General features: G+C 45.6%; 1 protein-coding gene across 5 annotated transcripts in view; it reads right to left on the reverse strand.

The window, feature by feature from the left end:
• DOCK11 (dedicator of cytokinesis 11) overlaps positions 1–26956 on the reverse strand; it is a 1133414-nt gene that overhangs the window by 277902 nt on the left and 828556 nt on the right. For all 5 annotated transcript variants that reach the window (XM_086918718.1, XM_086918717.1, XM_086918722.1 and 2 more), the window contains one exon: positions 11353–11419. In XM_086918718.1, the coding sequence (XP_086774844.1) occupies positions 11353–11419 (67 nt within the window). The remainder of the gene's footprint in view (positions 1–11352; positions 11420–26956) is intronic.

Below are 26956 nucleotides of genomic sequence, written 5' to 3' on the forward strand. Positions count from 1 at the left end.
GATTGAGTACATCTTAACTAATGTATCTGTTTCTGATTTCAAGGGGTTTAGAGCAGTGCTTAATTTGAGCAGGTGGTTCCCGGTGCTCGGCACCAACACTTAATTGTCAGCACCAGGACTTATGACAGCCAGCCACATGGTGGCACTGTTTGTCTAATTGGGTGATAAACACAGCAACAGTTGATTAATAATTCTATTTACAGAAAAAATGACTAATACCTGCCACCCCAAGCTATAACATTAGCTTGCGTGGCAGGTATTAGTCATTTTTAATGTATAAAAAGTTTGAATAACATTAGTAGCGCTGACAGATGCAATGGGTGGTTCAAGCTGCAGTGATTTCCTAACAAGAATCTTGGCACTTATTGTTTTACAACCTAAGTACTGGTTTAGAGTAAATACCATACTGTAAAATATAGGACTTCCAACCCCCTTCTCAGTGGCCTTAGGTGGGTTTGTAAGTTGCTGACTAGCAGATCTTTCCCTGAATGTAGCTGAGACAGGACCATCGCATGGGTGACCATTCTGAAGTCCTCTTGAAGGATGAAATACCTAATTTTGCGGATCACAGATAGATAGAGCCATGCATTTTGGTCCTGTGTGCCATGTGAGTATTGAAGTTGAAGGGGGCAGTGAAGTAAAATCCTAGGAAGTTGTTGCTGTTCAAACCATCCTTACTGGTACTGTGAAACAACATATATAACAACAATTTAGTGCAGTATCAAGTTTACTACTGTATGTAGTGTAGTGCTGAGGCAATTATTTGAATCGTAACCCCGATACAGCATCTGTTCGTGGATTGGGTCTCATTTTTGTACTGACTGCCACATGTAGCACTCCTAATAAAAGGGTAAAACTGTGGTGCAGCTTTTCTAATTAGCAGTATAAAAACAATAAGCATATTCAAACTGAGTCGGAAGGTAACAGCAAGAATGAGAAGAGATATGGCAAAAGAGGCATATGCTCAATGTAATGTTTTGTGCGTTGGGCAACCTCTGGATCTTGTGATGTCCCTGTGTTTCAAGCAGGAGGTCAGCCAACTGACTTTGTCACTCAGGTTATCCTGGGATCAAGGTAGGCAGGTCCATTCTTCCTTCTCACACAGCAAGGCAGTCCTCAAGCACCAGGGCAGCCCTTCTTCTGTACTGCCCACAGGTCCAGGGGTGTTCTGGTGAACATGATATTTATACATAGTGCCAGTCTTTGTGCAAGGGGAGACAGCCTGCCCAACTCCTCATCTGGTTCTGGACGTTCTTCCTTACCCTGTCAAGGCTCCAAGATGTCTGGGGTGCCAGAAGGCTGGAGTAAGATTCCTTTGTGTGTGCTGGAATCATGCTCTTTGAATTGCAAGTGGGGCAGGGCACAGCTCTGCATCCCAGCCATCCTAGCAGGATCACCCATCCTGCCCATAGCTAGTTCTCCTGATGTCACTGTCTGGGAGGAATACACAAACCCCAGCAGCAGAGCCATTCACGGAAATGTGACCACGATCATTGGCAAAAGGCACAAATGGTTAGGACAAGAACATGAAAACCTTTTACAAAAGGCATTTTAACAATTGTGATTTGAAAGGTAACTTTACCATTAAAGAGGATTTACATTACAATTAATTTGAGTATAAACACCATATTTCTATCTGCAGCCAATCCAAAGTTGTCACTTATCAAATGTAAAGCTTAACCCAATGTAGGTCAATGGGAGAGATGAGCCTTGCAGCAGTGAAAAAAGACTTTAGGAGTTTTTCCCTTTCAAGATATGTAACATTTGAGTACAGGTACTACTTTTTAAAAACAACATACTCTGCCCTAAGAGCCTTTAGGGCCTTCCTCTCAGGGGTAACATATATATTAAAAAGGAAAGGCAAACTTTGGCAAAAGGTTAATTTTGCCCTGTCAAAATGGCAGTGATAGACCTGGCATCCTTGCCATGGATTCCCTCTACCTTTTTGCCTCCAGACCTCCTATTTTGGCAGACTTAATTTATGCTGCCCTTAGGACTCTGCTCACTTTACCATTGCTATCCAGTCAGTTCTAAAAACTCTCTGATGAAAACATGGCAACATTAGCTTATACCCAATTATCATATTTATTTTACTTAATCTCTAGTAAAGTGGCACAACATGTGCCTAGGGCATGTAAGTTATATGCTACTTGTGGGCCTGCAGTACTGATTGAGCCACCCAATTAAGTAGCCCTTTAAACACGTCTCAGGCCTGCCATTGCAGAGTCTGCACTGTCAATTCAGTGTGGCAAAATAAACCTTTGCCAGGCACAAACCTTCCTTTTAAATACATATAAGTTATCTCTAGGGTTGGCTCTATACAGCCCCAAAGGCAAGGTGCAGTGTATTTGAAAAGGTGGACATGTACGTTTACGTTTTACATGCTCTAGCACTGAAATTCGTACATTCGATTTTCACTACTGCAAGGCCTATCTCTCCTCCAGAATAACATTGGAATTACCCTATTATATTTTATAAGTGTAACTTCCAAATTGGAAGAGATGACTGGTTCATGTTTGGTGTCTCTAGAATCCTAATTTAAAACCCTAACTTATGGTGGAGTCGGATTCTAAATTACAATTCTGAAAATGTCACTTTTAGAAAGTTAGCATTTACTTGCCATAGCTATTTGGTGCCTGAAGCCTCTCTCTGGCCACACGACTGGGTTTAGTTGGCAGATGGGCTTTGAGTATTCCACCTTAACAGCCACACACAATTGGAGCTTCAGTGTGACTATATGGGTCGTCACTGGCAGGATGGGCCCAGTCTCACTTACACCTGAATAGGCTGTGTCCTATCTCCAGACAAAGTGCTGCATACCCCTTGTAGTTAGTCTGGAGTCAGGGGAGGGAAGGCAGGGCATCTGTGCACTACAAAGGCATGCGTTTAGTAGCTTCTTCCTACTTCAAAGGCACAACATTGTATGAAATAAGGACCTTACATACCATCACTTCAGTGCACTTCTGGACCTGTGGATACTATGCCACTAAGAAGGACTGCTGTGCTACTACAAGGATTACCGCTCTGCTGAACTGTTGCTCTACAAGGAACTGCTGCCCTGATGTGTTGACCTGCTGCTTGCTGCCCTCTTGCCTGGGCAAGAAGAACTGGGCCTGCAACTCTATCTTGAACCCAGGTACTCAGAGTGACTCAAAGGGCTATTTTGCTGGCCTTCTGATTTGAGACTCAGGGACATAACAGGCTTCCCAACAGCTCTTGGACCAGTTTTCAGTGAGTTCCTGACACCCACGTTGTGCATCTCAGTTCCTGCAAAAAGAACAATTGATGGACATAATGCGGAACAATGTCATACATTCACCCGAGTACAGAGATCTGGGCTGTAATCCATAGTTTTTTTGCTCACCATGCCATTCCAGTTTGGACCCAGCCATTTGCAAATCAGTCTTGACCCTGCGCTCCAATGGGAACAGTCCAGCCCGAACTGCCTGGCCAGATCCTCCCTGGACTGGAAATAAGCATCCTAGTACCGGTTTCGGGCTTTCAGCACTCATCAGCCTGGATAGCTTGACTCCAGTGGCATGGAGAGCACGGGACCCACGTCTGGGCATACCCGTCCCACTCGGGGTTACAAATGCAAAAAGAACAATTGATGGACAGAATGCAGAAAAGTGTCATACATTCACCCCAGGACAGAGATCTGGGCCTCAATCCATCGTTTTTTTGCTCACCATGCCATTCCAGTTTGGAGATCCTGATCCCCAAGTGGTCCCTCTCAGTCCTGGACACATGGTGCAGCTCTCAAGCTCTTGAAATGGAGCTTTTGGCCTCTTTGCGGCCACAAACAGGCCCTTTTACACAGAACCACACCACTCGCACCGAAAATCAGTTTGAGTCTTCTCTAGCCTATCTCTTCCTTCCCTTCAGCAACCTGGACAGTCAGTGGGGGACTGCCAATGTGAAGCTCCAGCCCACGCATTTGTGACCATTGACCTGCTCTTTGTACCATGCTTACTGCTGCCAGCAATGCTCTCCTTGCTCCTCACAACCCTCTCCAATGCAAATTGGACTCTTGGCACACAACTTGAGAAGGTAAAACTTCAGCAGGAGAAATCCAGGCCGCTACCTGCCCCATGCTCCATCGCAGTTGACCTGAACCTTTGACTTTGAACCAGTCCAGCGTGTCCAAATAGCATGGTCAGTGTTTTATGGTTTTAGGTGAGGTGCTATATTGCAGTTTATTTTTAAAAACTCAGAACTCCAGTTCTACTGATTGTATTTTTATTATTTTGGTCTTGTTTTATTTATTAAATGAAGGCATATTTGTGTAACCTAGTGTGGGATCTTTTTGTGTGGTGTGTTCACTATTTTACTTATCGTAGTGTTGGAAAAATACTTTACAGATTGCCTCTAAGTTAAGCCTGACTGCTCTGTGCCAAGCTACCAGGGGTTGAGCACAGCTTAATTTGGGGTTTGCCTTTGCAATACCCTGACTACAATTGTGGTTAATGCTTAACCCGGGCTCATATCCCAGTCAACCAATAACCCAATTTCTAGCACACATTATTTTGATACAGTAGTATTAACTGAAAACATGTCTATGTATTAAACAGTCCTGGCATGCAAAACATGAACACGTTTACCAAGGGAATTGGTGGGTTGAAGGTGTAGTAGCCAAGTGAATGGCATCTGCAAAGAACAATTGGGATGGATGGAAAAACACACATAAAATAATTCATTTTGGATTTATTGTGTTACAATACATGAGAGACTGCAATTCCTGTATAAAAGTTGGTTACTAATTTCCTTACTGCAGATCACTTGTAATGTCTCTAATCACCTGTAATAAATAAATGACGTAACTTGTCAACTGCAATAAGCTATGACAGCTGACTTTTGATGTTATAATACCTCCTGAGAGGGCCAGCAGCCAGAGTGAATGGCAGGTCATGAAGCATAATCACAGCTGCAATAAAACAAGGAAAGCTGACTATTCATTCTTATGAGATGTTTTTCTAAAACAAACAATGTTCAGTAGATATTTATGGCAATGTGTTTATTTTTTGCACAGTAAAGGTCATTGCAGGAATATTAGAATACATGTGCCTTTTTCTAACATTTTCAGCCTCAGTACTTTATAATCTGACTTACATTAAACTGGTTCTAATATCTTTTCACACTTGGGGCCCGATGTAGGTCGGTCGGTAACGGCCGAAAATCGGTATTTTCGGCCGTTACCGATCGGTAAATAGGTGAATGGTATGTAGGGGGCATTATTTTACCGAATCTGTAAAATTACCGATTCGGTAATTTTACTGATTCGGTAAAATAAAAAATTGGTAAATATACCGATTCTGAGCCACCCATATGTAGGTGGGACTCTTCAGAGTCCCAGGAGCCTTAACAAATCGGTATTTTACCATCAAATCCAATTTGATGGTAAAATACCGATTCCGGTGTGCATGCACATGTGTGCATGCACACCTATGCCATGTGACAGGCAGACCTACCCTTAGGGCATGTATGCCTGCCACATGGCACCCGAGCCTGTTTTGGGGGTGCTAGAGGGTGTCAAAGTGACACCCCCTGCACCCTTGTGTGAATCGGTATTTACCGATTCGGTAAATACCGAATCGGTAATGCCCATTCATTCCTATGGGCTTCAAAGCCCATAGGAATGAATGGCCATTACCGATTCGGTATTTAAAATACCGAAATCATTAAATACCGAAATCATACGATTCGGTATTCCAGCACATCTGGAATACCTACATGTCGACACCATAGATTTACCGATTTTCAATTACCGAATCGGTAAAATTCGGTAATTTAAAATCGGTAAATCTATTCTACCTACATCTAGCCCATAGGGCCTTATTGAACTAGCAGAGTATGTTATATTCACAGAGCCGGAAATAAGAACAAATTTAAAAACAACACAAAAGTAAAGCATGTTCTCTGTATGCCGACACGCCTCAGCCCTCTTTGCAGTTGCTTCAGCGGCCTCGGCGATGTGTCAAGAAATGAATCTCTAGTTAAAGCAACCACCACGTGCCCCTGAGGGGATAACGCCCCTTTCGGTTAGCATCATATGTAGATGTGGGAGAGAAAAGCATAGCACTGGAATTATATCTCTCCGGAGACGCGCAGGAAATGTCAATCGAGTGTAAAATGTACAATTAAGACATTCTGGGCATTTTGTCACAGTACATGACATATGTACTGAGTTACTATCGAGAAAAGGAACTAACATCAAGATTTACAGCCCTCTGAGGTATAAGTATCTGTTCAAACCACCGCACAACAATGTCTCCTCACAGGGTGCATTGTGCGGGACTGCACATACCTTTCCAGTTACGTAGTCAGCTATTATCTCTTAGAATCGTTTTAGACCAGTTGCAGCGTCCTGATGTTTATCAGTGCTGAGACAGGAAGCTATGGCAGGCAGCAACGCCGAGGAGCTCTGCGCGTCTGCACAAGTCTGAAACCAATAATGTCCCTGCTACAACCTCGTTGCTAAACTTTCTTTCAGAAGCGGATTTAACAAGCGCTGCTGCAGTACATTTGACAGGGATTGTCAAAAGTCACAAAAAAGCAAGAAAGAACACAACAGTTATAACAAAGTTTTGGGATTGCTATGAAATGTAAGAACATGTAAATGTGCACCATCTAAATGATCAGTGTTTGGTTCACTACGAACAAGGCAGTAAGGATCACACTGAGGTACTACCGCTAGGCTGGAATAAGGCAAGCTGGGTGTGAAAGACAGGTAAACAGGAGAAGGGAGACGAAGGGTGGGGTGTTCAATGCTTCCCCGAGTGCCGTCAAGTGAGTATTGTGAGGAGGGAGGTAGCTACGATGACCCACACATGTTCAGCCCACCACGCCATGCATATGTTTATGTAGCAGTAAATCACGGGTGGCTGTGGGAAAGATAATGCTATTCAAGTCAAGGAACAACATAACGTATATTCGCAAGCCCACTTTAACCCAAGGATATTTTGTAATGTAATGTAATGGTGTCTTGTAAAGCGCATGTATCACCCCGCCATAGGGTATCTCAGCGCTGTAGACCGCTGGGGAACCCGTCCTGGCTTTCCCTGTGAGATGGTCCCTGCTGGGTATCTCCAAGGTGAAACCAGGCATCCCCGGCGTATGTGGGGGGCCGTTTTGGAGATAAGGCAAGCTAATGCCCAGAGTTGCCGAGTGTGATCCCTGGTTAGAGTAGGCACCGAGGCGAGAATTATCGAGTCCGCTGACCCTGGTCCACGACCCTGCCGCGTCGGGAATTGAACCCTGGTACCAGGCCGTCCTCTGCTTCCGGGTCTGCCGCCTCTAACCAGTGTATTTAACAACAAGGGGTGGTGATGGACAGAGTTTCTGAATTAAGCAGAATACTCTCACCCAGTCAAGAGATCAGGGCTAGATCCAACACCGTTTTTTAGCTCACTGCACCATCCCAGCTCAGAACCTGGCAATATGCAAATCAGTCTGTTCCTGTCCCAGTGCATGATGGGAACAGGGCAAACCAAACTACCAAGCCAATTCTTACACTGAGAAGGAAACAAGCTTCCGGGGACCGGTTTCTGGCATTTCAGCCATCGTCGGCCCGGCTTGCTTGAATCCTGATGGTGCAATGAGCAAGGGACTCACATCTGAGTATACCCTTCCACGCTTATGGTGGACAAAATATTTAACAACAAGGGGTGGTGATGGACAGAGTTTCTGAATTAAGCAGAATACTCTCACCCAGTCAAGAGATCAGGGCTAGATCCAACACCGTTTTTTAGCTCACTGCACCATCCCAGCTCAGAACCTGGCTATATGCAAATCAGTCTGTTCCTGTCCCAGTGCATGATGGGAACAGGGCAAACCAAACTACCAAGCCAATTCTTACACTGGGAAGGAAACAAGTTTCCGGGGACCGGTTTCTGGCATTTCAGCCGTCGTCGGCCCGGCTTGCTTGAATCCTGATGGTGCAATGAGCAATGGACTCACATCTGAGTATAGCCTTCCACGCTTATGGTGGACAAAATATTTAACAACAAGGGGTGGTGGATGGCCTCTAACCAGTGAGCACACCACTCCATTCATTTTGGTGCTGAATAACAGATGTTTATTGTTACTCAATTCAATGGTACTAATTTTATCGACCTCAGAAGTATGAAAGGCTGAGTGAACCCGCTGGGATTTGAACCTGTGACCATGAGGTCGAACACAGGACCTTACAGTGGACACTAAGCTACCACACCCAGCATGTGTACCATACTTTGCATGTGTACCATACCCGGCATGTGTACCATGCCCGGCAAGTGTACCATTCTTGGCATGTGTACCATACCTAGCATGTGTACCATACCCGGCATGTATACCATGCTTGGCATGTGTACCGTACCCGGCATGTGTACCATACCCGGCATGTGTACCTGACCCACCATGTGTACCATACCCGGCATGTGTACCATACCCGGCAAGTGTACCATACTTGACATGTGTACCATACCCGGCATGTTTACAATACCCAGCATGTGTACCAGACCCAGCATGTGTACCATACCCAGCATGTGTACAATACCCGGCATGTGTACCATACCCAGCATGTGTACCATACCCAGCATGTGTACCATACCCGGCATGTGTACCATACCCGACACGTGTGCCATACCCAGCATGTGTACAATACCCGGCATGTGTACCATACCCAGCATGTGTACCATGCCCGGCATGGGTACCATACCCGGCATGTGTACCATGCGCGGCATGTAAACCCTATTACAGGAAGGCCAAGCATCGTTGGGAAGCAGGTGAACTGTACAGAGTGCTGAACGATCTCAATGTTTTCGTAACAACGTCAGCCGAGGGGTTGATACTTGAGCAATAAGGTGGGCAGCATAATATCAATAAAGCATTGTTCATAGAGTTGGTGCACGAGGGCCAGTTCACAAAGCACTTATGAGTACAGAAAACAGTACTACAAAAGTACTCTATACATACTTTCACATGCCTATGTGAGTCAGACTCGAAAGGTTGAAACGTCCAACTCCCATTTAGTAAGTTGCACGCAGGGCACTGTAATTTCTGTTTTTACAAATTGTATATGAATAATCCCTGAATAGTCCCATTTTATCCCCACTTTAATTATTTTGCTGCCAATTAACAAAGGTATGTAAGAGTATGTACTACAGGAATACTACTTTACATACTGCATCATGCCTTTTGTGAGTTAGGCCCACAGTGTGCATATCACACACCCTGTGCCCCTCTGCACCTTATTGCTAGTTCCCTTTCCATCTGTGCCAATGTCTGTGCCATCCGTCTCCTTGCAAGGATGGCTGTGTTTTCCCACTTTCCCTGTGCTCAAATCCTAGGTGTTTCCTCGGGTACGATTGCTGAGTCTTCACCTCCTCTTCTACCTGTCTCCTGGATCTTCCACAAGGGCCATGGGATCTGCCTATCACAAATATTGATAGAGGGGCACGGGCATCGCAAGAAACTGTATAGTGGCGTATGTGTGTGGACGTCTGCACACACTACCTACTGTGAACAAAAGAACACACTAGCCAGGCTAGCTCTAAGGAGAATTAGCCAACCACATCCTGAGTCTGTGCTGTCGGAAGTTGTATTAATCTTTTCCAACCCCATGCCTAGGCAGCTCCCATCAGAGCCGGCTTTAGGGTAGTGCATCCGGGGCAGCTGCGCCTGGCACTGAGCTCGAGGGGTGGGGTGCTGTGTTTAGAAATATTCTCTGGGTTTCAAAACACCTACTGCAGAATTCCTTGTGCCTCCAGCAGTTTTCATGTTGCAATAAGCATGTCAAGATAACTATGGAGATTGATGTTCCCGCCGTGTAAGATGGAGTTTTGTCTAGTGCCAGTTCTGACTCACCTTCAAGTAGTGTAGAGGGTTCATATGCCTGCTGCAAAGAAAGTGTACCATGTAGATCGCATAGGTTTACTTTATGTGGATAGCTCAGTGGGTTTCTGCTTTTGTCACAGAGATCCTATGGTTACTTACAGTTCATAAGTTATAACCCTAATAAAGCAAAGTGACCTATGAACCGTCAATGAAGAGCTGCATGCAATCTGCATGGTATGGGTTAGATTTTTTCTCAGTCTTCATTATCCTAATGTTGCTAAAAAAGGGTTCAGTTGGGTAGAAATACATTTCTATCAGTAAAACCAACCGCAACAATTTTAGTATGTTTTAAACCCTGAATTTGTGCTTCTATAGACCAAGACCAAACACTCATTCGGCATACTGCCTCCTACAAGGAAACACATGTGATTCTTACACCTTATAATCCTCATTGTTTTATGTAACATTTCCTATAGACTGATTTACACACATATGATTAATTATCTGTATAATGTGTGTGTGATGCTCTGACACCCTACACTAGTATGTGTTGCACCATAGAACAAATAATATGTATATGAGAGAGGGGCTTTGGCGACATAAGGGGAACTGTTGGAGGGTGGCTGTGAGAGAATCTGTGGAGCAGGGAGCTATCGGGGGCGGGCACCAAGAAAGATTGTCACACCGAGTGCACCGGTGCCAAAGATGGCCCCAGCTCCCATGAAATGGCTGCACATGACCACAAACTGGCACTCTGACAGAGAAATGTCTCCCCTCAACCATACATGTTATGAGCTTGTGAAAGCAGTAAGAAAGGAACTAAACTTAATTTGACTTTGAGTGTCATAAGCCTGAGAAAATGCAATGACTTGCACCTGGAAAATCTGGGCTACATCTGCCAAAAATATGTTTTGATATAAAGCTGCTACAAAACTCATCTAGCTTTGTAAAAGGAGCAAAGATGCAGGATGGATAGAGGACAAACATTGAATAAAAACTGCTCTTACGAATAAACCTGTCTTTGTATTGGAGCAGTAATCCAATGTTTTTCTGATAAACCAGTGGGCAGCCACAAAAGTAACATAGCGAGGCCTGTTCATCTGTAGCAAGCCTGTGCCTAGGGATCAGTAATCAGGTGGCCTGCTTTTGGTAAAATAGATTCAGACACCCAACGATGGTGATGTGGGTAGAGCGCAAACGTACAACTCATGATACACCATAGTACACCAACCAAAGCAAAGGCAAGGGTGTAGTGCTGTCTTTACACAATATATTGTGCAAGCCTATAAGGAAAGGGATGTTGCAGCAGCCACAGTCCCATTGACTGCAATGAGGCGCAGATAGGGGAGACAGACGTGATTTCAGTGACTGAAGTCCACATATATTCTGTTGGCTGTACGGACAGTCATATTGCGCTGCGTCCAACAAAATGCACTGTGGGAGCTAAAGCCCTGTAGAGAGCCACATGTCCTAATTTAACAAACCCACTGAATACAATGAATAGTCTTTTAGATCATAATATTAAACATTAGTACTTACTCCAAAAGAGTGAGGAAGTTTATGAGTTCCTGGGGAGAAATCTTATTCCAGTATGTCAAGAGAGTATCTAAAAGGGAATAGAAATGAAAAGACAAATATTCCAAAACAAAAAAATGTTACTGTGAAACTCTGACAATTTGCACTTTACTGTTAAAAGGTTTGTACGTGGAATTTGCGTAAGTCAATTGATAAATTATTCTTTTTCCATACCATTCAACATGTACCTTCTTTATGTTTCAGGTTAAAATATTTTACAAACATTTAAACATATGTATTAACAACAATATGTTCATTTTGCATCATAATCAATGTATTACAATATTTGAAACTCGATTTCTAAGACATAATTTTACACTATTTAAATTCGTGTAGCAATAACATCTTCCTCATCCTCAATAAATTGTACATAAAATAGTCTAAACAACAAGAGTAGAGACACACGTGCAGTTTGGGTGTAGCAGAAGAGTATGTTTTCCTACTCTGATATAAAGACTACATGTACTCTCCCTCTAGAATGCACTAAACTACAGCATTCTTTAAAAAAGCCTACACATCTACTTACTTTCTTTGTTATTGTGAACCCTAGACTCTTCTCTTGATACTACTGAATGCTTGGTTCTTTAGAGCAAAACGATTTTTACATACTCACTGCAGCAAGAAAACTGAAATGACCAAAACTTGAACTTATATTTCCACTGGCCTTAAACAAGTTTTGATATCTCCCTCAGATCTAAAAGTGTTCAGATTTTTTTTAGGGGTTCCACTGTGGTGGTCCTGTTTACTTTCTATACTTAAAAGCGGCACATAATATTTCAAGCTTATGACAAAATAGGCAAGAGAGCATTTAAAAAAAGTAATAAGCAAACACGAGGGTGAACTGCCTCTATGGCTAAATTCCACGCCCAAACCTAGCACATTCTTCCAAATGGACAGCTCAATATTATCCAATTTAGCACTGATGTATGCGGCCGAAGCTATTCCTCCATGAGTCAATCCACTATTTTTGTTACAGGGCCATCACAGTTTGACTCCATTATTCGTATTAAAGCCCACACACTCTGGGGCATATTACCAAGCAATAGCGATAATTATCGCTATTGCTTGGTTAGAGACAATAATTTACCGCTGAGCTGCGGCGATTTTTACCGCAAATAAACCTTGGTATTACCAAGGTCGCCGCAATGCATGAATATCGCTGAAAAGTCAGCGATATTCATGCATTACCGAGCTAATGCTCTTAGCCATGTTATCCACCTCCCATTGGATAACATAGCTAAAAACTGCTCAGGGCAGGTGTTAGCTTTTGGAGATATTCGCGCTTAGCGCGAATATCTCAAAAAGTTGGTAATAGGAGATAGCGATGTTAGCGACTGTTTTCAGTCGCTAACATCTTGGCACGCCCACTTTGCATGTCATTAGTGATAAATATCACTGACATGCAAGTGGGGCCCAAGACTGGTGTTAGCGACAGCTAGGTAATAGAGAGATAATTTTATCTCCGCTTTCTTGGCTTTTAAAGCCAAAAAAGCAGAGATAAACCCCCTTGATAATATGCCCCTCAATTCGTTGTCCAAAAGTTTCTCAGCAGTAACGGCAGTAACGGCATGAAACTGAAACGGATCAGAGCACAGACCTGAACAATACAACAGGGCTCGGAGCCTACACTGTCACAGAACACCCCACGCACAAACGTTGATACTTGCCAGTGACAAGTCAAACACAGACCAAAGACACATTTTGCATGTACCAAGCCTTGAAAAAGATCAACACCTTCAGGTCATAGAGGACGAAACACTTGTTGGCTGGGTTCAAAGTTCAAGAACTGTAAACCCGTAAGCAAGTTTTCCATTGTACCTTTATAGTTAATAAGCCTAACAATCGCCTATTGAATCATTTTTTCCTATGACTCTCGTCACGTTCCATTACTTGCCTTCTCAATAATGTGTCTAAAAAATGCTAAAAATATATAATTAAGAATTTAACTCATATCCCATGCTGTCTACAGACAAACTCGGGGCCATACTTACGAAAAGACTGTGTTGACCTTGTGTCACGCAAGATGACACCAGGGCAACACAAGCCTTAAGTGAGATTTACTTTGCCACGCACAGTTACCTTGCATGGCTCGGTGTGGCATAGCAATCTGGAGTTACACAACGCAGCGCAAGTTGTTGCCCTCCTTTACTCTGCGCTGGAAAGGCGTGCCATGGATGGAGAGTGGGGGCTCCCACACATAAACCTGGGAACATGTAAAATAGGTATTCCATCCCAGGGGAAGTGCAGCACACAGAGCTGACTTCAGTGATGGTAAGCACCCAGTGCAATGATCTTTGTTGGTGCCCCCCAAAACCTCCTTCTCTATGAATTTTCTCACTACCACACTCCACCAGTACCCCTCATCTCTCCATAGCCCCTCTTTCACGTGCATTTAATTCGTTTTTTTGCGTTTCTGATACCAGTATAGGGTGTCAGAGCACTTACATCACATTTACACACATATTATTCAGAGCCTAGAACTCATACTTCTGTAAATCAGTCCATAGGAAATCTTACATTAGACAATGAACACAACGAGGTGTAGGAATCACAGATACTAGTAGGCAGGATATTTTGTGCTTGGTCGGGGAAAGCACAAACTCATGATTTAAAACATACCACAGTGACTGGCTTTACTAATAAGAATGTACCGAAAGGAACCAATTTAGCAACATTAGGATAATGAAAGACTGGGAGGGGGAAGCAAGTACTACCTTATGCCATGCAGCTTTCATGCAACTCTTTGATGACTGTCATAGATCAAGACGCTATATTAGGGTTGGAACATATAAATTGGAATTGGATCACTGAGACAAAAGCAGTAACCTACTGAGCTAGCCGCAAACAATACAGTAAGGTGATTTACCCTGTACATGCTCTTTTCAGGAGGCATATTAACCCTCTGTGCTAATTAACCATGAGTGGTAACTGCCACTCGACAAAACGAGCTCTCTCTCCAACAGCAACATTAGTCACCAGTTATCTTGACATTATTATTGATGACTCAAAACCTGCAGGACGCATAAGGAACTCTGCAGCAACTGCTTTTTAAAACTGTGCTGTTTCTAAACACAGCTCCCCCAAAGTTAGCATCCGGTGCGGCTATACCCGTTGCACCTCCCTAGAGCTGGCAGCACACACAGAAAGAGGAAGATGCCTTTAAGGATTGTTTTTGTGCCAGAAGTCATCCATTCCTGAACAACACCCGTCCTGCTTGCTAGCAGGCACCCTTGCACCACTGTGCAATAGTGCCCGTATTGGCACTAGGCTGCACTGGATGCACCAGCACAAGGAAAGATTTGGAGTAGATATGGCGCATTCATGCCCTCTCCATTTGCCACAGCACAGGGCAATACGTTGTCATGCTGCGTTGCGTCACATCTTTGTAAATCTGTCCCACAATGCTTATAGACTGGTTAACGAGATATGGCGGTACCCTTATCAGGGGCATAGCCCACCATGATTAAAAACATCAAAGTATGAGCTTTGGCCAAGCAAGTTAGAAGCAGGAACGGTATACACCTGTCACAACGCATTTGTTACTCCGCACTACCATTACAACGCGACTTTTACAACGCATACCATTACAACGCATCGCGCTGGGGGGCGCTCTAGGATAGGGAATAAGTATAATTTACTATCCAACACCTTCCCTAGGGTCCACGGGGACTGGAGTTAGAATAGTAAATTATACTTACCACTATCCAGCACCTCAAAGCGCTATGCGTTGTAATGGTATGCGTTGTAATGGTCGCGTTGTAACGGTAGGTAGTTGTAATAGTATGCGTTGTAACATGGTACATCCAGCAGGAACAGAGGGCCCTATAAGGATAATATGTAATGTAAACAAGTACTTTCATCACAGTGCTTTCACTTCTCTGACTCACTTGGAGCAGTACATGGATGATGTGACTTTGTGTCAAAAATATTCGAGTGTCCCCTTTTTTTTAGCCCTCGCACTAAATATCTGAATCCAGTTTGGAATACTTCTAAAAGAAAGGAAAAATACCATTATTTAGCAGCCCCGTCCTGAAAGCAAAAGGGTTCGTCGGCCATTGGCAAGGCATTACATTCCTTTGTGGCCAGAGCATAAGGTCTGTGGCCTCCTGCTCTGGTCTTTTGGAACCCAGCGCCTACAGCCATGTAGGCTCCAGAGCAGTCTGGAAATCTGGTTTCTGGTGAACACACAGAACTCTGCTGCTGCAAGGCATGGGGGGGGTGATGCAAACACTCTTAACCAGAATGTTTTTTTTTTAAATAGGGAGCCAATACTGGTCCCTCAGAACTAGGAAAACACGAGTCTAAAAAGAGACATCATGATGCATAATGCGAGATAATACCGCATCTGTCCAGCTGATAATTTGGCAATCCCCAAAACAACACGTTGCTGTAGTCAGACCAAGACAAAACAAGGGCTTTGACTACTGTTTTCCGAGGCTCTACCAGTAGGGCGGACAGATGTATGAGAGGAACCTCGTGTACAAAAGCAAAAGGAAAAGATCTTATTGATATGCAATCTAAACGAAACAGTGTCTTCATTAATAACCCGATGGTATCTGGCTGATGTAACTGGGGAGGCAGCAACCCCAGGCTGCATGAGCCTATTACTTTGTCTGGCACCCATGAGACCAATGGCCCAGGCAGTATTTAACCCTCTCTCTGGTAGTCCCTTGGCTTTATCGATCATCCAGCCAGATGTCCTTCATTATATCACCTGCATATGCCATACACGTGAGGCTAAAGAGACGACCAGGCGAGCCAGGGAGTTAGCATAGGTACTAAGTAGAGTCAGACTAAGTGAAGATCTTGGGGTATGACTTGCGTCACCTGTTGATGTTTTTTGGGCATGTTCTACGAAGAAAGCAGCAAAGGTGTTGCAAGTACAGAAACACTGAGGAGCAAGTATGCTCTAAGATGGAGACCAAAAGAAATATGTAATGGTCTGTTTTTAATTCCAATGTATTATTACATTTTGTACTAAACGAATGTTCAGACACTATTCACATGGATTGATCAATACAATCATTTGGTCCAATCAATCATTTGCAAACATTTTGAAATAACTCAACAGCATTCCCATGTGATATATGTGCACAAGTGCACCAGCATGACTAAAAACCGCATTTCAACAAACACTGGAATGTAAAGGAAACAACATCATACATAGGCAAATGCACACACACATTTGTTGTACGCTGAAAAGAATGATAGCGGATTGATGACCCATCAGCATCATCATGTTGCAGCTGCAGGCTGTCTTCCACACAGCGCTAACCATGCCACCCATCTTATGAATCGGACCACCACTAGCTGCCAATCCGGATCATGGCCCTTGGATTACAAGATAGCCCCTAAAATACCTACAAAATGTGATACTTTTGAAAATGCTAATAAAAAAGATTTAAACCATAAAATAACTACAAACAGACACGTAGAACCCTGCTGCCCCCTGCACCATCATCTGGAAGAAGCAATTTCCCAAGAGAAAGTGATGTATATACATATGTATGTTTTAACATTTATATAGCGCAGACGTATATAGGGAGAAACTAAGCGCAGTATAATATGTGGGGTGTTGGGAAACAATCAAGAGTGTGTATATCAACTGACAAATACACAAGTCACACATTTATAATGCACATTTATTTGTGTTTTCGGCACAGAGATTACGTGATTTGCACTGAATCAGGATTCAAACCTAGTTCCCCAGTTTCATCAGCTCTAGTCATTAGGAAACAACTTTCCCTTCTTATTTTACTGTCAACCACAAACAACAAAATGACAGAGTACAAACGCGTGACCTCTCCGATACTACCCAGTAAAACATGCCTAGAAACGGCGGGACACAAGCCACACCCAGGATGCCTCATCTGAAACAAATTCCACAAACCACTGGCATGATATGCTATTCCCACATACGACTGCATCCACAGCTCACGACCTCATTGAAAGGGTGATTAAACAGGGAATGGACAGACTGGAATTAAACACACCTGCTTGAACACAAACTCCAATGTCTGTACCTGCTTGAGACAAGGCCAACAATACTTGCAACCTGGCACTTTCGCTTACCGTAGAGACCTCCATGATTTGCTCTGTGAGGGCAAGGAAGTGGTACATCTAAATGCACTGTACCTTGAGTAGGTATTGAAAGTGCTAGAAAATGCAAACATCTATAGTATCCCTGGATATGATTATTACTATTATTACATTATTGATTTCAGATGACATCTTAGAACCCTACTTCCCAATCGTTTCCTCCCAGTGCCTCCAAACACAGTAGATACCAATTGCTATTTAACAATAAAAGCAGTGGGAATGCAGCAGGTGCCTCCAGCTCCACAGAGGACATCACCAGTGACCCAGGTCTCACAACCAGTATAGCCTAGGTGGCTGCACCAATGAAGGTCATAGAACATATTCAGGTATCACAGGTCAATACCATACTGGAGTTCAATTTATATGAAATGCTCACATGCGCACAAGAGACCCAAAGAAGACGCTGTCCTATATGAGGGACCAAACATGGAGCTAGTGCTATAGCAATACATATGTTCTGAGAGCACAGGGGCTCAGGAACATGCCACTGCTTGCTTTATTTGCATGCTGTTACTTTGGTATGAAATATAATGATCCAAAACGCTGTTTGCAGGAGCATCCTCTAGGGATGGGGACAACTGATCAGGGTCCACTACATCAGGACCCCATGAAGTTGCAGGCGAGGAAGGTAGCCTTGAGTTGCACCTCCACAGCCTCCCTCAAATGGCAACTGCCACTGACAATCTCTTCGGTTTGTATTAGCCGAAGGTGTCCGCCCCATAAAGTCCTCTGCATAGATAGGCACCAGTACAATGCTAGCAGATTTTTGTATGTCTTTATAATGAGGAATGCAAAAAGAACTGGTGATGGACGGAATGCTGACTAAATCAAACATTCCCCTCCAGTCACAGATCTAGATTAAGTCCAGAATTGTTTGCTCATCATGCCATTCCAGTTTGGATCCAGCCATATGAAAGTCTGTCTTGACTTCCCTCATGGGAACAGTCCAGCACGAACTGCCAGGCGAGGTCCTCCCTGGACCAGAAACAAGTATCCTGAGACCGGTTTTGGGGTATAGCCCCTCATCAGTCAGGCTAGCTTGAATCCGATGGCATAGCGAGATTGGGACCCTTCACTCTTAGGGCGGCAAATGCAAAAATAACATATGACAGACAGAATGCTGAACAAATCAAACATTTACCCCCAGTCACAGATATGGGTTAAAGCCAGAGTTTTTTTGCTCACAATGCCATTCCAGTTTGGACGGAGCAATTGCCAGTGGCTTTGGTTAATTGAAGCATTCCATCCCCTAAGTGCGCCGGGTATGCCCAGACATGGGCCCCTGGACTCACTGTGCCACTGGATTCAAGCTAGCCCGGCTGATGCTCACCGGTCCCAGTATGCTCTTTTCCAGTCTAAGAAGGGCCCGGCCTGGCAGTTCGGGCTAGATTGTTCCAATGGGGAGCAGGGTCAAGACTGATTTGCATATGGCTGGGGGAGTAGTGAGCAACAAACACAATGGATTGGGATGTCCCCCCGAATGATATGCCAGTGGCTGAGATAAATTCTAGCCATCACCTTCTTGTTTTGGCAATTGCCGCCCTAAGTGCGCCGGGTACGCCCAGATGTGGGTTCTGGATTCACTGAATTCAAGATAGCCCGGCTAATGAGGAGTGAGACCCCGAAACCGGTCACAGTATGCTTGTTTCCAGTCTAAGGAGCACCTGGCCTGGCAGTTCAGGCTGGACCATTCCAATGGGGAGCAGGGTCAAGACTGATTGAATATGTCTGGGTCCAATCTAGAGTGGCATGGTGGGCAAAAAGACAATGGATTGGGATGCAACCTAAGCAATTTCCAGTGGCTGAGTTTAATTCAAGCATTCCACCCATCAGCTTGTTGATATTATAATGAGGAATGAACATGTATGTGCCGTGTATCACCAAGTCCCATAAGTAAAAATCATTTATACTCTCCACATGCACCAGCATGGCATCTCCCACATTTCTTTCTCTAAATGTAGGGTCTCCATACTCCATATATTCAAGCTGGACATCACTGCATGCGTCCTACATATCACCAGTGAAAGCATCATCTGAGTAAGACAGAAAGTGCCTTGCAATGACATAGTGCATATGCTACCACCATGGATGAGGGAGCTGAAAGAGTATAGGTAAATGTGGGTAAACAGGATAAGAGTTATTAGATGGAAGCTGGCAATAGTACGATAGGGCAGTGATAGTTTTTAAGTCACACAGCCTGAGGGAGGGGCATGCACACTATGCATGTATCTCTAGAGGGCAGTGCATAAAGAAGACCAGGGCGGAGGAGTACAGGACACAAGAAAGGATGACTGGATCGCATGTCAGAGGAAAACAGTGTACATGTCCAGGTAGAGGTAAACTCTAATCCTTCACATAGAGATGGTGCTGAGTGGCGTTCAAGCCTGTCCTATTTGATCAGCATCTATAGACATTTAGCTTTCAAAATACAAGAGAGGCAGTCCTACACGAGCGTCGGTAAACCCCAACAAGCATTAGAAATGCAATAGGTCTCGCAGCATTAGAGTTAGTGCATTTAGAATTGTTTATGGTTTTTTTTTTAAATCTTTAGCATTTTTGTTCCCTGTAGCCAATGCTAAAGAAAAAAGCCATAAACAATTCTAAAAGCTCTAACTCAAATGCTCTGAGACCTATTGCACTGTGTGAGGGTGAGGAGTTGAGGGTGAGTGAGGGTGAGGGTGTGTGAGGGTGAATGAGGGTGAGTGAGGGTGAGTGAGGGGTTGAGGGTGAGTGAGGGGTTGAGGCTGAGTGAGAGTGAGGGTGAGTGAGTGTGAGTGAGGGTGAAGGTGAGTGAGGCTGAGTGAGGCTGAGTGTGAGTTAGGGTGAGGGTTTGCGGGTGGGTGAGGGTGAGGCTTTGAGGGTGAGTGAGGGTGAGTGAGGTGTTGAGGGTGAGTGAGGGTGAGTGAGGGTGAGTGAGGTGAGTAAGAGTGACGGTGAGTGAGGGGTTGAGGGTGAGGGGTTGAGGGTGACGGATTGCGGGTGAGGGGTTGAGGGTGAGGTGTTGAGGGTGAGGGGTTGAGGATGAGGTGTTGAGGGTGAGTGAGGTTGAGGGTGGTTGAGTGAGGATGAGTGAGAGTGAGGGTGAGTGAGGTGTTGAGGGTGAGGTGTTGAGGGTGAGTGAGTGAGGGTGAGGTGTTGAGGTTGAGTGAGGGTGAGTGAGTGTGACGTGTTGAGGGTGAGTGAGGATGAGTGAGAGTGAGAGTGAGTGAGGTGTTGAGGGTGAGGCGTTGAGGGTGAGGCGTTGAGGGTGATTGAGGGTGAGGGTGAGTGAGGGTGAGTGAGAGTGAGGGTGAGTGAGGGGTTGAGGGTGAGTGAGGGTGAGTGAGGGTGAGTGAGGGTGAGTGAGGGTGAGTGAGAGTGAGTGAGGGTGAGTGAGGGTGAGTGAGGGTGAGTGAGAGTGAGGGTGAGTGAGGGGGTGAGGGGTTGAGGGTGAGTGAGTGAGGGTGAGGGGTTGAGGGTGAGGGATTGAGGGTGAGGTGTTGAGGGTGAGGTGTTGAGGGTGAGGTGTTGAGGATGAGGTGTTGAGGATGAGGTGTTGAGGGTGAGTGAGGTTGAGGGTGGTTGAGTGAGGATGAGTGAGAGTGAGGGTGAGTGAGGTGTTGAGGGTGAGGTGTTGAGGGTGAGTGAGTGAGGGTGAGGTGTTGAGGGTGAGTGAGGGTGAGTGAGTGTGAGGTGTTGAGGGTGAGTGAGGATGAGTGAGGGGTTGAGGGTGAGGCGTTGAGGGTGAGGCGTTGAGGGTGATTGAGGGTGAGGGTGAGTGAGGGTGAGTGAGGGTGAGGTGTTGAGGGTGAGTGAGGATGAGTGAGAGTGAGGGTGAGTGAGGGGTTGAGGGTGAGTGAGGGGTTGAGGGTGAGTGAGGGTGAGGGGTTGAGGGTGGGTGAGGGGTTGAGGGTGGGTGAGGGTGAGGGGTTGAGGGTGAGTGAGGGTGAGGGTGAGTGAGGGGTTGAGGGTGAGGGTGAGTGAGGGTGAGTGAGGGTGAGTGAGGGTGAGTGAGGGTGAGTGAGTGTGAGTGAGGGTGAGTGAGGGTGAGTGTGGGTGAGGGATTGAGGGTGAGGGGTTGAGGGTGAGGGGTTGAGGGAGAGCAGGGGGCATGAACACTACCAGGGTGGTGAAGTAAGAGCCTGGACATAAGGTTGTGTGTCAATTCTGGGGCATCTGGGTGAGTAGGCAATTGGTAGGGGAGCAAGGGCGGCCAGGTGGGGGGAAGGGGTGAAACACAGAGTGGCGAAGAAGCTCACGGTGGCTGTGCAGTAAGCGGGAAGAACAGAATGAAGAGAGTAGCCTTAACGTCTGCAATCACGTCATGGTAATGGGCTAGGAAGCCGGCAGGTAGGTGAGTCTAGAAGAACATACCGAGGCGGAATAGCGAGAGGCAAAGGACCCGAACTCGCGATGTGCAATTAAGTCAGACTAAGGGTGACAACGAACAGTTTCAAGGTGGGGGCCAGGAATGGGAAGTACAAAAGCCGTGGGTTAGTAAGGTCAAAGTGCAGGAGGAGGGATGTCGAAATCCTGGGGCTGATTCACTCGCGTAAGGCATAGTATCAGTGTGGCGGCATCTGGAAGTAAGCGCTCAAACCTGGTCGCAAAATTGCAAATTGTACAGAATTGTGCAGCAAGACTGCTCACGGCGACCCTCAATAGCTGTTCAGCAAGGCCCGCGTTTAGCTCCCTCCAGAGGAGGCAAGATCGCGACTGAAGCAGTGGCCGTGTGAGGTGGTGTGCACACAGCTCCCAATGGGAAACCCTGGTTCTAGCAGTTCGTAGGTGCAATAGCGCTGAAAAGAGCCTCTTCCGACTGTGATTTGGAGATTGTGGAAGTTAATCCATCTTGTGTGGCATCTGCAGTCGGATACTACCTACGCCCCCACGCCGGGCAGGTTGCGAGCCTCGCCGATTGGAGACGCCGACGCTGGCCGCGCTGGGTGTGACGCTCACGGAGCAAGAGCTGCAGGAGAGTGACTATCGCAGTGGTTGCTGCTCGAGAGACTGAGACCCGTAAATTGGAGACTGTAGTGCTGCCGGTCTAAACGACGGCTCATAGCGGGTCCACAACGAGGAGCAGCAGGTGTGCGAGGTACTTTTGGGGGTAGCGAGCTAGTGCACTGTTAGTTGTTAACTGTTAACTGCAGCAAACTCAGCGCGGTGATCAGCGCAATTACAGCAATGGCGCAAAAAGTCAGAGGAGGCGCAAGGAACCGTGGAGGGGCATCGGTATCGGCCAATACATCTGTAGGCGTAGTGCTGGAGGGTGGCGCTACGGCTCTGGGGAACAGTGGCGACACGGAAAATGCTGCGCACTCTCATAGCGAAGATACTAGTGCTTGTAAAGGCACCAAAGCTATGGATAATAGCGGTAACAGCGGCAACATCGATAGTAATCCTGCCGCGATAATGCAAGGCACAGCTGGCATACAGAATACAGGCAGTGGTAATAAATCACAACAGGAGCCATCTACAGCCTCTAAAACACAGGGCGTGCAGGGGAATTATGATACTCCAGCAAAGCAGCGGATTGTCCCAGCAATTTTCAATAACAAGTAGTGAGGGGGCGGAGCTGGGGGAGGGTGCGAGAGAGAGTAGGCAAGGCTAGCGGCAGGCAGGCAGGGGAGGAGAGGAGGAGGGGGGAGGAGAGTAGGGGAGGCACGGCCTAGCGGCCGTGCAATCAAGTATTGAGGGGGCGGAGCTGGGGGAGGCTGTGGAAGAGAGTAGGCAAGGCGACACGGCGGGAGGGGGCGGAGCGGGTAAACAAATACGGACATGCACGCGCCCGTGACTTTTAAGGTCAATGCGCATGCGCATAAGCTTAATGCGCATGCGCATTGACCTTAAAAGTCACGGGCACTGCAAGGAATCGCCACGATTCCTTGCAAGTTAGATAAAGAGTCGATGAGCCCCCATAGTCTCGCTTGCTCGATGCGCATGCGCATCGACAGGCGAGACCTAAAAAGGAGTATCAAGATGAATTGCAAGACCGTCAAGGACAGTATGGGAGCTGTGAAGGTAGACATGTGACTATGTATATGACTTTAAACCTCCACCTACATACAACCTTCAAAGGTCTGTCACCGCAAGGTGTTTGTAATGTAATATATGTCCTCCAGCATCGAAAGAACAAGCCTTGCATACCTAGGAAAGTAGAACTGTATATTGTTTTACATGTTACCTCTGGCTTATCCGCACCAATGAGGTGTTTTTTTACTTTCGTCCTGGTATAGTATTTTTTTTTATTCAGTGAGGTATAGTGTCTTTTTCCATGGTATTTAACAACTGTTACGACTACTTCATATACAGATGGTACATTATTTGGAGCAATAGAATGTTAATTGCCATGATTTTTTTTATTTAGTTGCTGCTCAAAACAACAAAAAACAAATAGTTCAGACTGAACTATACAAAATAATACTTCTGAGTAGAGTTGAATAGTCAGGGTCATGACCAGAAGTGATGTAGAGTAGCCAGGCCTCACTTTGGCTCACTAACCTGCCTATTTTTTCTATGTTATCTTGTTTGCAATTCCCCAAGAGTCTGAAATAAATGGCACAGAAGGGCCCCAATACTGAATTGTACCTAGGTCTATGTAGGGTGTTCCAAGTTGAAAAAGTCATTTGCACAAGGCTATATGGCCTTTGATTTTGTGATTTCATGATTTGTTGGTGTAGGTTGGAAAAACCTGCTGTGTTTTAAGAGGCATCCCCAATGCAGACTTGACAGGGACATTGTTGTGTGGGCCCGGGGAACAAGAACCTAGAGGGAGTTTGGCAGGTGTTGTTGTCAGAATCCCTTTCAGAGGGCCACGGGTCAAGCAGGGGTTACTGGGCCCAACCGTTTGGGTTGGATACCTTTTACTCCTGATGTTCCGGGGCGCAACCTACTAAGGGTTCTGAGCAACTGGGCAAAGTGCCCCCTTCAGCACTTGACTCTCAGGAACAGTGTGGTCCGAGTAGTTAAAGACTCTCTTGTGTGAGGTGGATACAGAGCAGTGAAAACAGGCTTACAACTTAAAATGTGCACAGCAGCAGCAATACATTATTGTTGAGCCAAATACTCACTTTAATGAAGTATTTTTTTTCTACCACTAACAATACAAATTAAGAATAAGACATTCACAAACACCAACGCAGTCCCCCTGAAATCATGTTTCTTTAGGCGGTCTCCCAGGTCTCACTCTACCCTCGCTCCTAGTGCTAGCGATTATTCACCAATCACTATAGGCAACACCCAGAGCAAGCCCCACAAGGAGTTCAAGTCTCAAATGTCCACACTGACTCTATTTTAAAGGCAACAGTATTCTAGAACTGCAGCACTATCTAGCAGGCAAGTTCTCACAGGGCAGAATGGCCCAAAAGAACATGTTACTTAACTTCAATAACTCTTTTTCAGGTGGATACAGTAGCTGTCTATGGATTGCTCACCTTTTAATCTACCCCTTGTACAGCATTCCACAGAAACTTGTTTCTTAGCTCTCCCACGTCGACGAGGACGTCACAATCAAACGGCTCCGCACGTGACTCCGCGCAATGTCATCGGAGCCATTAGAAGACTTTGTCGGCATGCTGATGTCTGTTCCACCCATTTTTTTCATGCCTACGGGGTGAGCAGGCGAACCAACAACATTTATACAAGTATACAATGCATACAACAACTTTCAATTATACATAAAACTCCTAAATAGAGAAGAGAGAAAACTGGGAATTCTATAGGAAAGAAAATTCCCAGCAAAAAGATCACAACATCATGAATGAAAATGAAATATAAGAACTTAATAACAATAATCTTTTTTTTCGGTGTCAGTAGACAGGCAACAGGGAGGAATCCACAGACAGGGACTGTATCAACCAGAAAAAGCATTACCAAAGGTAAGTAACTTGTTCTTCTGGTGGATACATCTGCCTGTGGATTCCTCACCTTTTGAATAGAATCCCCAAGCAGTCCTGTTGCTGGAGGAAGGTGCCAGCCTACCTACACCAAAAAATCCTGTAGCACCGAACGTGCAAAATGGCTCCCTCCTCACCTCTGAGTCCAAGCAGTAATGTTTCGCAAAAGTGTGGAGGGAGGCCTAAATTGCCACCTTGCAGATGTCTACAAAAGGGATACCTCTAGCCAAAGCTGAAGAAGATTTAGCTCTGGTGGAATGAGTTTGAGTACCTTCAGGAGGCTCCTTCTTGGCCAAGGCGTAGCAGATCTTGATGCATAGGATAATCCACCTGGACAGTGTTATCTTGTGGACAGCCTTGCCCTTCATCTTTCTCACGTAACCAATGAAGAGCTGATCGTGCAACCTGAAGTCTTTGGTTCTGTCCAACCAGAAGCTGACTGCCCTCTTAGGATCCAGGCGGCGAAGTCTCTGCTCCTTAGAAGGATGAGGATAGAAGGTGGGTAAAGTAATATTTTGCCCTAGGTGGAAGGGTGTGACCATCTTCGGCAGGAAAGCAGCTCTGGTCCTGAAAACCATCATGCCTGCCTGGATAGAGGTGAAAGGAGGCTTAGAACTAAGAGCCATTAACCCTCCTAGCAGAGATAATCGCAACCAGAAAAAGTACCTTGAATGAGAGAAGTCTCAATGGACAGCTATGTAGGGGCTCTAAAGGAGACCCCATTAAAAAAGTAAGAACCACATATACATCCCACTGAGGCACGACAAAGGAATTGGGCGGAAATCTATTAGTGAGACCCTTAATGAATTTCGAGACTATGGGAGACTTAAACAATGATGGCTGGTCTGGCAAGCAAAGAAAGGCTGACAAGGCCGACAAGTAGCCCTTAACGGTAGCTACAGCACAACCCTGCTCAGCCAAAGAGAGAGAAAATGGCGATAATATAACATTCACCACATCCAGTGGGGGAGAGAAAGAACTCAGGTTGCCTCGTTCAATATCCAGGCATGAAGATGCAGGCTCTGGAGGTGGGGGTGTAGAACCTGCCCCTGTGATTGCGAGAGGTCTGCCCTGAGAGGGAGGTGGAGCGGAGGTTACGATGAGAGGTGAGAAGGTCTGTGAACCACACCCTTCTTGGCCAATCCAGGGAGATCAATATGACTTGGGCCTGGTCTGGGCGAATCTTCCTCGGAACCCAAGGAACCAAGGTTATGAGATGAAATGCGTGAAGAAGCTGAAAGCTCCAATCTAGTTGAAACGTGTCCCCCAACGCTCCCCGCTTCATATACTGGAGACTGCAGAACGATGGGCAGTGCACGTTCTTGGGAGTGGCAAACAGGTCCAACCGAGGAAACCCCCGGACACTGAAAATGGGATGGACCATCTCCGGATGAAGATGCCACTTGTGAACGGTCTGTAATTGCCGACAGACTATCCGAACACACATTCAGCACCACGACCAGATGATTTGCAATTACAAAAGTCTAATGGTCCTGAGCCCAGGACCGGAGTCGCAGAGTCTCTCTGCAGAGACGATTCAACCCTACTCCTCCCTGTTTGTTGGTGTACCACATTGCAGTAGTGTTGTCCGT

This window comes from Lissotriton vulgaris, chromosome 4_1 (genome assembly GCF_964263255.1).
Source record: "Lissotriton vulgaris chromosome 4_1, aLisVul1.2, whole genome shotgun sequence".
Classification (NCBI taxonomy): Eukaryota; Metazoa; Chordata; class Amphibia; order Caudata; family Salamandridae; genus Lissotriton; species Lissotriton vulgaris.